General features: G+C 38.1%; 2 protein-coding genes across 3 annotated transcripts in view; one reads left to right on the plus strand and one right to left on the minus strand.

Moving 5' to 3' along the window:
- LOC106094998 (venom protease) overlaps positions 1-9,483 on the plus strand; it is a 48,661-nt gene extending 39,178 nt beyond the window's left edge. Inside the window, exon 2 of the mRNA XM_059360851.1 lies at positions 8,580-9,483. Within this exon, the coding sequence (XP_059216834.1) occupies positions 8,580-9,351 (772 nt within the window). The 3' untranslated portion in view covers positions 9,352-9,483. The remainder of the gene's footprint in view (positions 1-8,579) is intronic.
- LOC106093809 (venom dipeptidyl peptidase 4) overlaps positions 1-16,056 on the minus strand; it is a 638,446-nt gene that overhangs the window by 610,128 nt on the left and 12,262 nt on the right. The gene's annotated exons all lie outside the window — the stretch shown is intronic.

Consider the following 16,056-nt stretch of genomic DNA (forward strand, 5'->3'; position numbering starts at 1 on the left):
TGCAAAAAAATTCGTAGAAAAATCAAGCATCACGAAACTTGTCTTTTGAGATTAAGATGAAGCCTTTCAAATTTCCGATAGATGTATATGTATTTCTTTAATGTTCTTGCTGCTTTGAAAGAAAGAAATCATTCTAAGGAAAATTGTTTAGTCATTCTTTGCCAATGCTTGACACCTGCCCCTATTCGATATGCCAGAAATAGTCCGTTCAACTCACTCCCCCTTAAACAACGTTAGGGTAGGTCAAATAAATATATTTATTTATTTATACGATTAAGCGAAATTCTAATTAGATATACCACAGAATAGTACAGAGTTCTTACTTATTAAATTTGTATACCCTCCACCATAGGATGGGGGTATACTTATTTCGTCATTCTGTTTGTAACTACTCGAAATATTCGTCTAAGACCCCATAAAGTATATATATTCTTGATCGTCATGACATTTTATGTCGATCTAGCCATGTCCGTCCGTCCGTCTGTCTGTCTGTCGAAAGCACGCTCACTTACGAGCGAGTAAAGCTAGCCGCTTGAAATTTTGCTAATACACTAATAATAAATACTTATTATTAGTGTAGGTCGGTTGGGATTGTAAATGGGCCATATCGGTCCATGTTTTGATATAGCTGCCATATAAACCGATCTTGGGTCTTGACTTCTTGAGCCTCTAGAGAGCGCAATTCTTATCCGAATGGAATGAAATTTTGCACGAAGTGTTTTGTTATGCTATCCAACAACTGTGCCAAGTATGGTTCAAATCGGTCCTTAACCTGATATAGCTGCCATATAAACCGATCTTGGGTATTGACTTCTTGAGCCTCTAGAGGGCGCAATTCTTATCCGATTGGAATGAAATTTTGCACGACGTGTTTTGTTATTATATCCAACAACTGTGCCAAGTATGGTTCAAATCGGTCCATAACCTGATATAGCTGCCATATAAACCGATCTTGGGTATTGACTTCTTGAGTCTCAGAGGGCGCAATTATAATCCGATTTGGCTGAAATCCTTTATGACGTATTTTATTTTTACTTTCAACAACTGTGCCAAATAAGGTCCAAGTCGGTTCATAACCTGATATAGCTGCCATATAAAACGATCTTGGGTCTTGACTTCTTGAGCCTCTAAAGTGCGCAATTCTTATCCGATTGGAATGAAATTTTGCACGACGTGTTTTGTTATGATATCCAACAACTGTGCCAAGTATGGTTCAAATCGGTCTATAACCTGATATAGCTGCCATGTAAACCGATCTTGGGTCTTGACTTCTTGAGCCTCTAGAGTGCGCAATTCTTATCCGATTGGAACGAAACTTTGCACGACGTGTTTTGTTATTATATCCAACAACTGTGCCAAGTATGGTTCAAATCGGTCCATAACCTGATATAGCTGCCATATAAACCGATCTTGGGTATTGACTTCTTGAGTCTCAGAGGGCGCAATTATAATCCGATTTGGCTGAAATCCTTTATGACGTATTTTATTTTTACTTTCAACAACTGTGCCAAGTATGGTTCAAATCGGTCTATAACCTGATATAGCTGCCATGTAAACCGATCTTGGGTCTTGACTTCTTGAGCCTCTAGAGTGCGCAATTCTTATCCGATTGGAACGAAACTTTGCACGACGTTTTTTATCATGGTATCCAACAACTGTGCCAAGTATGTTTCAAATCGGTCAAGAACCTGATATAGCTTTCATATAAACAGATATGGGGATTTGACTTCTTGAGCTTCTAGAGGGCGCAATTTCTATCCGATTTGGATGAAATGTTGCGTGACGTATTTTATTATGACTTTCAACAACTGTGTCAAATAAGGTTCAAATCGGTTCATAACCTCATATCGCTGCAATATAAACCGATCTGGTATCTTGACTTTTTGAGAAATTTTGAACGACGGATCCTCTAAAGGGCGCAATTCTTATTCGAATTGGGTAACATTTTACACAGGTCGCCAACATTTAATTTAATTGTGGTCCGAACAGGATCATATCTTGATATCGCTCTAACAGCAGAGCAAGTCTTTTCTTTTATCCTTTTTTTTGTCTAAGAAGAGATACCGGAAAAAGAACTCGACAAATGCGATCAATGGTGGAGGGTTTATAAGATTCGGCCCGGCCGAACTTAGTACGCTTTTACTTGTTCTTTATAAAAACTACTTATGGCCCACAACCATTTGTTTTTACCTACTCTATTAAACTAAAATCTAGTTCGTATTCTCAGCACATTACTTGGAATGGTTATTTACGATAGACAAGTTTTTGAAACACTTATTGACAATTTTTGTTTCGCCTTTTTACGTAAGAATCTACACATTTATCTTAAAAGGCAAAGACAACTTGGAATACTGCCATAACTGTATTAACGCAAGAATACGGTACAGTATCATAAACTATGTATAACAGAAACATTTTCGCCCTAGTAAGAGTAGGAAAGTAATAACACAATATGTGTAAAAACAAGTAAGAGCGTGCTAAGTTCGGCCGGGCCGAATCTTATATACCATCCTCGAGTTCTTTGCGCGGTATCTCTTTTTAGGCAAACAAAGAATAATTAATTAAAAACTATTATGCTATTGGAGCTTTAACAAGTTATAGTCCGATTCGGACTATAAATGAATTGAATGCTGAACATTGTAGAAGTCATTGTGTAATATTTCAGTCCATTTGGATAAGAATTGGGCCTTGTAGGGACTCAAGAAGCAAAATCGGGAGATCGGTGTATATGGGAGTTTTATCAAGCTAGTTCTATTCAGACCATGTTGGGCACGTATGCTGAAAATCATGGGAGAAGCAAAAGTTCTGCCAAATCGGATGAGAATTGCGCCCTCTAGAGGCTCAAGAAGTCAATATCCCAGATCGGTTTATATGGCAGCTATACAAGGTTAAGTACCAATTTGCGCCATACTTAGTACAGTTGTTGGAAGTCAAAACAAAACACCGCATGCAAAATTGCAGCCAAATCGGATGAGAATCGCGCCCTCAAACAGCACAAGAAGATCGGTTTATATAGCAGCTATACCAGGTCATGAACCGATTTGAACCATACTTGACACAGTTGTTGAAAACTATAACAAAACACCACGTGCAAAATTACAGTCAAATCGCATTATAAAATATACACGCATTATACAATTTTGTTAGATGTGTTGGGATTTTTGCAGGTAATTACTTTTAAGATCAAAATTACTTAAATTGTACTTACTTAAATTATAAATTGTATAGTTTATGTATATGTTCAACGCAAGGATTTCCGTTCTGACTTTCAGTGTCAGTGACGAATATGATTCGAATCGGCTTATAAACTGATATAGTTTACCATACAAACCGATCCCCAGTTTTGACTCTTAGAGTCTCTAGAAGATTTAGTTTCCATCCGATTTTCTGGAAATTAGCACAAGGACTTCCGTTCTGACTTCCAATGACAGTGCCGAGAGTGATCCGAATCAGTCTATTAACAGATATAGCCCCATACAAACCGATCCTCGGATTTGATTCATTAGCCCCTAAATGCCTTAGCTTTCATCTGATTTGGCTAAAACAAACTTCCGTTCCGACTTCCAACACCATTGCCGAATATGATACGAATCGGTCAATAAACTGGTAAACTTCCCATATAAACCGATTTCCGGATGTGAATTCTTGAACACCTAGAAGCCTCAACTTTCATCTAATATGGAAATTTGGCAAAAAGACTTCTGCTATGACTTTCAACATTTATGCCTAGTATGATCCGAATCGGTCCATACTCGTATACTGATACTAGTGAACTCAATTTTCACCTGATTTGGCTGAAATTCCACACAGAAACTTCTGCTATGGCCTCCAGCGTCCGTGCCAATTATGATCTGAATCGTTCTATATACTGATATAGGTTCCTTAAAAAGAGATTCCCGGAAATCACTACTTGTCTACTACTACCGCAACCAATTTCCAATGCAATTATTGTAAAATAATTCAAACACGAACTGAATTAATATAAGCAATTCTTCAACAGAATCTATGATGGTGGGTACCCGAGATTCGGCCCGGCCGAACTTAGCAACTTTTTACTTTTTAAGACATATTGTGTTCCTGGAGGCGCAATCTTTAGAAGCATAAAATGTTTGGGAACATGCGATGTAAAACGTATTTGGGGACATATAAGTGAGTTTGGGGGTTTTGTCATACCGCCACAAAAACACTTAAAATAGCCTACAAAACTTTTTATTTATAAATTTTGTAAAATGTTAAAAGAAAGATAGTAATGTTGTCTTTATATTAACATTTGTTTAAATGAATTTTTTTGACCGCTTCTAAAATTTGTAATGAGGGTTAATCCTATTTCCACAGATATAGTGTTTGGGAACATGCAATGTTTGAGAAATGGAATGTTTGGGACAAGCAATATCTGGGGAAGTGCAATGTTTGGGATCATGCAATGTTTAGGGAGATCAGTTTTTGGGATCATGCAATGTTTGGATACATGCAATGTTTGGATATATACAATGTTTGGATACATGCAATGTTTGGATACATGCAATTTTTGGATACATGCAATGTTTGAATACATGCAATGTTTGAATACATGCAATGTTTGGCGACATGTAATGTTAGGAGACATGAAATGTTTGGGGACACGTAATGTTTGGGGACATGCAATGTTTGGTGACATGCAATGTTAGGGGACATGCAATGTTCTTGGAACATGCAGTATTTGCAAATATGCAATTTTTAGAAACATGGTACTTAGAAACAGGCATTGCTAGGAATCATATAGTATTTATGGACACGCAATGTTTGGGTAAGTGCAATGTTTGGGGACACGAAGTGTAAGGGGACATTGAATGTTTGGGGAAATGCAATGTTTCAGAAATGAATTGTTTGGGAACGTGCACTGTTTGCTAACAAAGAAATATACAATGTTTCGGAACCTAAAAAATTTGGGGATATGCGGTGTTTGAGGACATGCATATAGTTTTTGGGGTCATGCAGTATTTGGGGACATGCAGTATTTGAGGACATTGAATATTTGGGGATATTGAATGTTTGGGGACATGAAGTTTTTCAAAACATGCTAAATTTGGGAGATACAGTATTTGCATACATTCATTATTTGGGGCCATTCAAAGTTTGAGGACAATCCTTATATTAGGTTTTCCAATAATAAATTGATAACTTTTTTTAAATAACACGCAAACTTAAGTGCAATCAAACATTTATGAATGGAACTCGAATTCCTTTATATGGCCACCGCGGGCACTTCTGCAACTGTCAATACGTTGGACCCAATTTTCGATGACTCGGTTCCCGTAAAATCTTTGCTTTTTGACCTAGTTTGGAGGCATATAATTGCACAAACGAGCCAGCCAATCGACTGCGTCATTTCTTGAGATAACACGCTCATCAAACTTAATCTTCAATAAATCCATTGTTACGTGTGATGTGTAACATGTGGCACCATTCTGTTAAAACTACATGTCGTCCAACTTTGTCCGATCATTGTAACGTGACGATTGGCATCGTCGACGAAGAAATATGGCCCAATGACTCCGCCGGCATGCAAACCGCACCAAACAGGTACTTTTTGTGGGTGAAGTGTTGATTCATGAAACACATCTGGATTTTCACCTAACCCATTTAGCCAAAAATGAGCTTCGTCGAAATTGGAGTTTACGCTCTTTATATATCTGTCAACGAATCCAAATTTCGGTTGCAAATTTGAATGATTTGCAGTTGAGTTTATCGAATAAATTGACAGTGACAGTTCGATGATTAGTGTAAGAGTGAATTCACAAATTAAATTCAAAGTTGTCAAGTCCCTATTGGAAAACCCTATACAGTGGCAAAAGTGCATTAGTTTGTAACATCAAGAAGGAAGTGACCCATTGATAAGTATACGGTTCGACTCAGAATCACTTTCTCAGACGATCTAGCTATGTCTGCCTGTCTGTCCGTCTGTCTAAATATTAAATTGTAATAAAAGTACAGGCCATTATTTACATCCGATCATCTTGAATATTTGCACAGACTTAATTTTTGGAATATAGACGAAGTCTATTAAAATGGGAAAAAATTTAAAACAAGTAAAAACGTGCTTAGTTCGGCCGGGCCGAATCTTATATACCCTCCACCAAGGATAGTCCTATATCTTTTTATAAACAAACAAAGGATCATGAATAAGAATTGCTATGCTATTGGAGCTGTATTAGGTTATGAACCGTTTCAGGCTATACTTGTCTTGGATGTTGGAGACCATAGTAGGTGGCATTGTGCAAAAACGGATAAGAATTACGCCCTCTGCAGACTCAAGAAGTATAATCGGGTTTATATGGCACGTATGTAACAAGTCATAGAAAAACTCACGATGCAAAATTTCAACCAAATCGAATAAGATTTATGTTCTCTAGAGGCTCACGAAGTAAAATCGGAAGATCGGTTTATATGGGAGCTAAATAAGATTAAAAATCGATTCTGACCATATTTGACACTTATGTTAGATGTCATAGAAAACGTCACTGTGCAAAATATCAGCCAAATCGGATAAGAATTACGCCCTCTACGGGATAAAGAGGTCGCGAGATCGTTTTATATGGGACCTAATGAGGTTATGGACCGATTCAGACCATATTTAGCACAAATTGGAGGCCAAAAAATTTCACTGTGCAAAATTTAAACCGATTCGAATAAGTATTGCGCCCTTTAGAAGCTCAAGAAGTATAATCAGGAGATCGGTTTATATGGGAGCTATATCAGATTATAGAACGATGCAGACCATATTTGGCACGTGTGTTAGAAGGCAAAGAAAAAGTCAGCGTGAAAAAATTTCAGCCAAATCGGCTAAGAATTACGCCCTCTAGAGGCTCAAGAAAAAAAATAAAGAGAACAGTTTATATGGGAGCTATATCTAAATATGCACCGATATGGCCCATTAATAATCCCAACTGACCTACAATAATAAGAGGTATTTGTACAAAATTTCAAGTTCCTAGGTTAACTCCTTCGAAAGGTAGCGTGCTTTCCACAGACGGGCGGAGGGACATGGTTAGATCCACTTAAAATGTCATGGCTATCAAGAATATATTGGGTTGCCCAAAAAGTAATTGCGGATTTTTCATGTAGTCGGCGTTAACAAATTTTTTCACAGCTTGTTACTCTGTAATTGCATTCTTTCTTCTGTCAGTTATCAGCTGTTACTTTTAGCTTTAGAAAAAAAAAAGTGTAAAAAAAGTATTTTTGATTAAAGTTCATTCCAAGTTTTATTAAAAATGCATTTACTTTCTTTTAAAAAATTACTTTTACTTACCAATATATATATTGTACAATATTTCGATGTGTTACATACGGAATGATGATGTTAGTATACCCCCATCCTATGGTGGAGGGTAAAAAAACGATTCAGATTTAGATAAAGCTCCCATATATTTTTTTTTTGTCCGATTTTGACTCATTTTGCAATATTGTGTTTGTCAAACGATCTCCACGAAATATTACATACAGAATTTTCTTAACAGTCTTTGAACCATGAGTGAATTTCATAAAAATCGGTTCAGATGTAGCCCCCATATACACCGCACGGGTAATGTGTAGTCAATTGTCCCAAATATAGCGGTCTTAAACTGGAGAATTAGTTACCTGTCACAGGACACATCCTACAGAGAATGAAAAGTTTCAATTGTCATAATTTATAATTACTACGGTGTTAGAATGGTGGCAATTCGTCAAAGTGATAGGTTTTTTCCATGTAAAGGGACGAGAACTGGGACCGGTCCCTATCACCAGAAGACCTATCCCAGGACAAGTTTGGGACCTGTACCATTTCCCGTAGGGGATGTTTTACAGCCTTTGCAAACGTACTTATCAGCTGATCTGCTCAAAATTTAGCTCAATGTATTTTCTACCGATTTTCAATGAGTGTACGAAGTTTGGTTGAAATCGGTTCAGATTTATGTATAGCTCCCATATATATTCGACCGATTTTGAGTGATATTGCAATAATTTGGTTATATTTCTAGTAAATTTGATGTTTGGTTGAAAATCGGTTCAGCTTTGAATATAGCTTCCATATATATACATCATCACGATTTATACTCAAACATCAGAATAGACCTGCAGTTGTAACAATTTTGCAAGGATTTGCTCAAAATTCGATCCGATTTGCCTTATTGCCCTTTGAAATACCTCTGTCGAACAAATTCGAGCCAGAATTGGATACAGCATCCATATTCGTAATGATATCGTCCAATGTAGGGTATAATGTAATCGGCACCGCCCAACATACTTACTTACTTACTTTACTTGTCTTCTTTGAAATTTTACTATAATAGAACTGGTTTTTTTGTATAACGCATTTCTCGATAGCTATCTGTTTTTTGGTGTATTTCTGTATTTCCATTAATCACCGCACCAGATACCAAACAAAATATCGCCAACATCATAAACTTGTTTACATAAATATTTAATTAAGAGTATCTCTATAATTTGTTTGCTTCCAAAATGTGTGTCTCCAACACTCTTTCACTCATAACAAAAAAATTGAATGCGCCTGCCTACTCTTGCCGCCTGTTTTAAATCTTTCACTTCTCATTCATTTGCAGATGCGGTGAACGCAACGACGAATCGCGCATTGTTGGCGGCACCACCACAGGCGTCAGCGAATATCCATGGATGGCCCGTTTGAGTTATTTTAATCGTTTCTATTGTGGCGGCACCCTCATCAATGATCGCTATGTGCTAACTGCGGCCCATTGTGTCAAAGGTTTTATGTGGTTCATGATCAAGGTCACATTTGGAGAGCATGACCGTTGCAATGACAAGGAAAGGCCAGAGACTAGATTTGTGTTGCGTGCCTTTACCCAGAAATTTAGTTTCTCGAATTTCGACAATGACATTGCCTTGTTGCGTTTAAATGATCGTGTACCCATAACAAGTTTCATAAGACCCATATGCTTGCCCCGCCCCGAGGAAAGAAATGATCTGTTTGTGGGCACCAAGGGTATTGCCACTGGGTGGGGCACCTTGAAAGAGGATGGAAAACCCTCATGTTTGCTGCAGGAAGTGGAAGTCCCCGTTTTGGAGAATGAGACCTGTGTGGCCCAGACCAATTATACGCAGAAAATGATTACGAAAAATATGATGTGTGCCGGTTATCCGGGTACCGGCGAACGTGACAGCTGTCAAGGTGATTCTGGTGGCCCTTTGGTGCGTCTAAGGCCAGATGATAAACGTTACGAACAAATCGGCATTGTTTCCTGGGGCAATGGTTGTGCCCGGCCCGATTACCCCGGTGTTTATACTCGGGTAACGAAATACATAGATTGGATCACTGAGAACTCCAGCGATGGTTGTTTTTGCGATGACAATTACTGAGGAGATTTCAAGAGAAATGATGGGCCTTTTTCTCAACGCACAAACTGGTTGGGTTTAAATTTATATTTAAGCGATATTTTTTGATAGGTGCACCACTTTGCCGAATATTAAGTAAACAATTTTAAAATACTAAGAAACAAAAGAATTAATCGTTTAGATTTTCAATAAGAAATGATAATAATTAAAGTAAAATAAAAATTACGTTACGTTACGATAACTATGTTTGCATACTTGTAAGTGGTGATTATAGATATATAAATTTCAGGCCCTAGAAGTCCCAGGGTCCATTAGTGGGCCTTCTAGGTTGGCCGCCTCGGCCCTACAAATTTTGTTCGGGCTGTTAATAGCGCATTTATGGTCCGAGGAGATATCCTACGATAATATCCAGAATGAGGCGTGTGGTGGTGCTCTGAGATGCAGAGTGGGAAAGGTCCTGTGGCCGAGTATTTCGACCTCAGGCAACTGAAATTTGTCCTGCATAGCTACATACTTGCCATGGAATCTGAAGTTGTCACCTACCAACAAACCGATTCATAGGAACTCCAGAAAGAACTTTGAGGCCAAGCCTCCGACCACAAGTACCATGATTGGCAGAGAACCTGATCACGAGTTATGTTCAGTAGTTACGAGGAACAAGTAAAAGGCCATTAAGTTTGGCAGGGCCGAACTTTGGATACCCGTGGTGGGTACCCAATATATATCGGATAAATAAAGGGTGATTTTTTTAGAGCTATAGGAGAGTTTTTTTTATAAAATTCAGAAAAATTAATGAAATCTTTATTTGAATTGATAGTATGGTCCATATAATTTAACGTTTGAAGTTTATTTCATACAAATGTTGGCCGTGACTGCGCCTCGCTTAGTCCAATTTTGGTATAGTCTTTCCAACATTTCGGCCGCTATCTCACGAATAAATGATTCAATGTTGTCTTCCAATGCGTCAATTGAAGCGGGCTTGTCTGTATAGACATGAGCTTTAACATATCCCCACAAATGATAGTCTAAAGTCGTTGATCAAAGCGGCCAATTGACCGGTCCCGAACGTGAAATAAAATGTTCACCGAACTCGCTTCTCAATAAGTTCATTATTACGCGTTCTGTGTAGCATATGGCACCGTCTTGTTGAAACCGCATCTCATGCAAGGCAAGCTATTGCATTGTGGGCCAAAAAAAGGTCGATATCACCTCACGGTTGCGCTCACCGTTCACAGTTACGTTACGATTCGCATCATCTTCGAAGAAGTACGGTCCAATGATGCCACCAGACCCAAAACCAGCAGCTATATCAGGTTATGAATTGCAAGTCATACCAAAATAATTGCGCAATCTAAAGAGTCAAGATCCAAGATCGGTTTCTATGGCAGCTATATCAGGTTATGAACCGATTTTAGCCATTCTTGGAAAGTGAAAACAAAGCACCTCATGTGAAATTTCTGCCAAATCGGATAACAATTGCGCCCTTTAGAGACACAAGAAATCAAGACCCGAGATGGGTTTATATGGCAGCTATACCAAAACGTGGACCGATATGGCACATTTACAATGCCAACCGACCTACACTAATAGAAAGTATTTGTGCAAAATTTCAAGCGCCTTACTTTATTGTTTCAAAAGTTAGCGTGCTTTCGACAGACAGACGGACAGATGGATGGACAGACGGACGGACAGGGGTAAATCGACTTAAAATGTCAAGACGTAGAAGAATAAAGGGATGATTCTTTAGCTATTATCTTTTTGGCAATACTGGTTTAAACAGCTTAGGCACGATTCGTGTTTTGATTCACTGTCAAACATCTTCAGTTTGGTCTATAATTTAACCACGAATCGTCTTAAAAACGAACAATGCTTGCAAATTATTGAATTATATTATCAAAATGCGTGGTCTGTTAAGTTCATCGGACGCTTCTTCCATTTTTCTCATTTTCCCATTTTTGGCTCAATGGATACGTAAATAAGTAGAGTTTTCGATTTTCTAGTGAATATCAGCCAGAAGCATTACAAAGCTACCAATGCATGTCATAGTTTGGTGCGGTTTATGAGCTGGTGGCGGCATTGGTACATACTTCTTCAAAAATGATGCGAAACGTAACGAAACTGTGAATGGTGAGCGCTATCGTGAGATGATATCCAACCTTTTTTGCCCAAAATGCAAGAGCATGACTTGCATGACATGTGGTTTCAACCAGACGGTGCCGCATGCCACACAGCACGCGTAACAATGGACTTATTGAGGGGCGAGTTCCGTGAACATTTTATTTCATTTTTGAGACCGGTCCATTGGGCGCTTAGATCGTACGATTTACCGCTTTTTGACTATTTATTGTGGGTCTATGTTAAAGCTCATGTGTATACAGTCAAGCCCGCTACAATTGGCGCATTGAAAGACAACATTGAAGCCGAAATGTTGGAAAGAGTATACCAAAATTGGACTAAGCGGATGGACCATTTGTGCCGCAGTCACGGTCAACATTTGCATGAAATAATCTTCAAACATTAAATTTTATGGACCGTTTTTCTGAATTTTATGTGTATGTGTTTTTTTTTTTCTTTTGAAAATCTTTCCTATAGTTCTTGAAAAATCCCACGCCGAGGGGGAAGTTGTCAACATTTAATAGGCTCAAAGCAATATGTGCTGCCGAAACTTGTGCAATTAATAACCTGTCCAAGACAGAACTTGTTTTTTTAGCAATAGGTAAAAGTCATTGGTGACGGAACCTGTCTCCTTAGGAGGAGAAAATGATGCATTCAATGAAAGTCCAAAAAAACCTGGGTATTTTGATGGACAAAAATTTGAACTTCATGTCCGACATTTTGGAAAACGCCAACTCTTGTCCTATGCAACTATAAGAGGGCCATTGGCATCAGTTCGGGGCTTAAGCCACATATCATGCACAGGTTGCAAATTGCACACCCTTCAGAATTGCACCTACTGGTCAATACGCAGTCAGATCTATAGTATGAAATGTTTGTGTGTTCGTCATGACAGATCACTGACTCATCGGAAAACATGCTGATAGACTAAAAGTTGTAAGAACATACAAAAATCCTCTTTCTTGTGAAATAAATCCTATTTATTCACCCTCCTTTTCAAATATACTGACATTTTTGCTTGAGTGTTTCACTTTTTCAACTTTCATAGGAAAAAACTATCTCTTAGAACACTCAAACACATCACTTTACAAAAAACCATAAATCATAATCGAAAATAAACAAAATCCTCTGTACAAAATAAGAAAAACAAATAACTTTCGGTTTTTTTATAGATTCAACCAACAAACTGTCTTATTATTATTTATAGCCTGCGTTTTAATTCATGTCATTAAATAAACAAAAATTACCGGTACTCGTTTGTTATGAAATCGCGTAACATTTGAGATGAAAACGAAACAAACAAAAAATCATCTAAGCCACAAAAAAATTCCTTTCCCTTGGCAATTAAACCTGTTTGCATTGAAGTATGGAATCGAAGAAGAACGCCAGCAAAAAATGAATCTCAACAAGTAAAAAGGCGTTAAGTTCGGCCGGGCCGAACTTTGGATACCCACCACCTCGGGAATATACGTAAACCACCTTTCATCAAAATCCGGTGAAAATTGTATACCTGAATTTCGGCGACATCGGAGGATAAATGCACCTTTTATGGGCCCAAAACCTCAAAAAGAGAGATCGGTCTATATGACAGCTATATCGAAATCTTAACCGATCTGTACCATATTGCAGGATTATGTCGAGGGGCTTAACTTAACTCACTGTTTCAAATTTCGGCGACATCGGACAATAAATGAGCATTTTATGGGCCCAAAACCTGAAATCGAGAGATCGGTCTATATGGCAGCTATATCCAAAATTGGTCCGATCTGCGCCAAATTGATGAGGGATATCAAAGGGCCTAACACAATTTACTGTCCCAAATTTCAGCAAAATCGGATAATAAACGTGGCTTTCATGGACCTAAGACCCTAAATCTGAGGATCGGTCTATATGGCAGCTATATCCAAATCTGAACCGATCTGGGCCAAATTGACGAAGGGTGTCGAAGGGCCTTACACAACTCACTGTCCCAAATTTCAGCAAAATCGGATAATAAATGTGGCTTTTATGGGCCTAAGACCCTAAATCGGAGGATCGGTCTATATGGCAGCTATATCCAAATCTGAACCGATCTGGACCAAATTGAAGAAAGATGTCCAAGAGCCTAACACAACTCACTGTCCCGAATTTCAGCAAAATCGGATAATAAATTTGGCTTTTATGGGCCTAAGACCCTAAATCGGAGGATCGATCTATATGGCAGCTATATCCAAATCTGTACCGATCTGAACCAAATTGACGAAGGATATTGAGGGGCGTAACACAACTCACTGTCCCGAATTTCATCAAAATCGGAAAATAAATGTGGCTTTTATGGGCCTAAGACCCTAAATCGGAGGATCGGTCTATATGGCAGCTATATCCAAATCTGAACCGATCAGAGCCAAATTGACGAAGGGTGTCGAGGGGCCTAACACAACTCACTGTCCCAAAATTCAGCAAAATCGGAGAGTAAATGTGGATTTTATGGGTTTAAGACCCTAAATCGGAGGATCGGTCTATATGGCAGCTATATCCAAATCTGGACCGATCTGAACCATATTGACGAAGGATATTGAGGAGCCTAACACAACTCACTGTCCCAAATTTCAGCAAAATCGGATAATAAATGTGGCTTTTATGGGCCTAAGACCCTAAATCGGCGGATCGGTTTATATGGGGGCTATATGAAGATATAGTCCGATATTGCCCATCTTCGAACTTAACCTGCTTATGGACGAAAAAAGAACCTGTGCAAAATTTCAGCTCAATATCTCTATTTTTAAAGACTGTAGCGTGATTTCAACCGACAGACGGACGGACATGTCTAGATCGTCTTAGATTTTTACGCTGATCAAGAATATATATACTTTATAGGACGGAAATGGATATTTCGATGTGTTGCAAACGGAATGACAAAATGAATATACCCCCATTCTTCGGTGGTGGGTATAAAAAGTTCTCTTCCATGGCTTTGGATTTTTACATTTTCCGCTTAGAACAAAATGGGCACACCAACTACGCACGCTCAGATTAAAATCCAACTTTTAAATGTGGTATTTAAAAAACCGTTTACAATTACATGAGCATAAGACGATAGATGGAAGATGTCCCACAGGTGCGGGCTTTCTCAATTGTAATTTAAAGCATACTCAAACACAACTAAATGCTTGTTTGTGCAGTTCCACTATGATGAAATAAATGTAATGTTTAAATCCTTAACCCATTAGGGGATGTATAACTGTAGAAAAACTCAAAACCCAAACTCTAGACCGCCAGTGAAGTGTAAGGTAGTTGCCTTACTTGCAACTCTTCTAGTCTCCATTTCCCCACACTAATAGAAAAATGACGTTACTTTGCCAATACCGCCTGGTATTATTTTGTTCGCGTCATTGGCAAAGATTTTTAATACCATTTGGTATCAATTCAATACCAAAATAAAATAAATAAAACGAATAAAATGGTTTACAATTTGAGTGCATAAAAACCTGTTCGAAAGCGGTGAAAATGGAAATTGTAAAAATTCTGAGGACATTCTAAATCAAAAACATGATAATCCATTGTATGGAAAACCATGATGTGTTGGTGTATTCATATGAAAACAACTTCTGGCAATCGATGGATATGGTATCAATTGCTGAATACAAAGAATTGAGGTTGGACACGGTGTAACATTACTTTTTGTAATTGTTTACATAAATAATCGAAATAAAATTAGATTAAAATTATCTTCAATGGTTTTTTTTTGGTTCATTAGAGGGTGGAATAATCAATAACGGTTTGGTACTATAACCAATAACGGTCTGGTGATAAAACCAATAACAGATTGGCACTAAAACCAATGCCAGTTCGGTAGTAAGGCTAGTAGCAAACGGTACTAATCATTTTATGATTCATCCATACCATCCGCTATTATTTTCGTATCATACGGTGTTGCTTTACTATCAATACCGAATGGTACTGAAATGAGCATGTTTGGTATCAACTTTTTTCTGGGTGTACGATATCTCTATGGCCTGACAACCAGAAAGGGTGAATTTGGAGTCTTGTCTCAAAACTTCCCCTCTTTTCTTTACTTCTGTACAATCAACATCTCACCATGGGTAGAGATGGGCGATGGGTAAATTCCCATAAGGTATTTATCCGGTAAATTGGGTAAATACCCGGGTATTTGCCCATTTATACCCAAAAGCTAAGTATGTATAATTTTGCAGATATCTTTTCCAAAAAATTTTTGATGATTTCGTATTCTTTGTATATAAAACTGAACTTCTGATCTCATAAAATCGAATTTTAGTTATATATAGCCGCTATATAGACCGATCTTTAGACCTAAAGTCTTGAGGCAATAAGTTGGTCATTTTTAATCCGATTTCGATGAAATTTGATAAGTGAATGCTGGTAGACCCCTTTCCATTTCTGTGAAGTGCGGTTCAGATCGGACTATATTTGGATATAGCTGCCCTATAGACCGACCACCTGATCTCCCGATATAGGGTATTGAGGCCATAAAAGATTCATTTATTACCCGAATTCGATGAAATTTGGCACAGTATGTTCTGGTAGGCCCCTATCCTTTCCTGTCAAATGTGGTACAGATCGGACCATATTTGGCCACAGCTGCCGTATATACCG

This window comes from Stomoxys calcitrans, chromosome 1 (genome assembly GCF_963082655.1).
Source record: "Stomoxys calcitrans chromosome 1, idStoCalc2.1, whole genome shotgun sequence".
In the NCBI taxonomy this organism is placed as follows: domain Eukaryota; kingdom Metazoa; phylum Arthropoda; class Insecta; order Diptera; family Muscidae; genus Stomoxys; species Stomoxys calcitrans.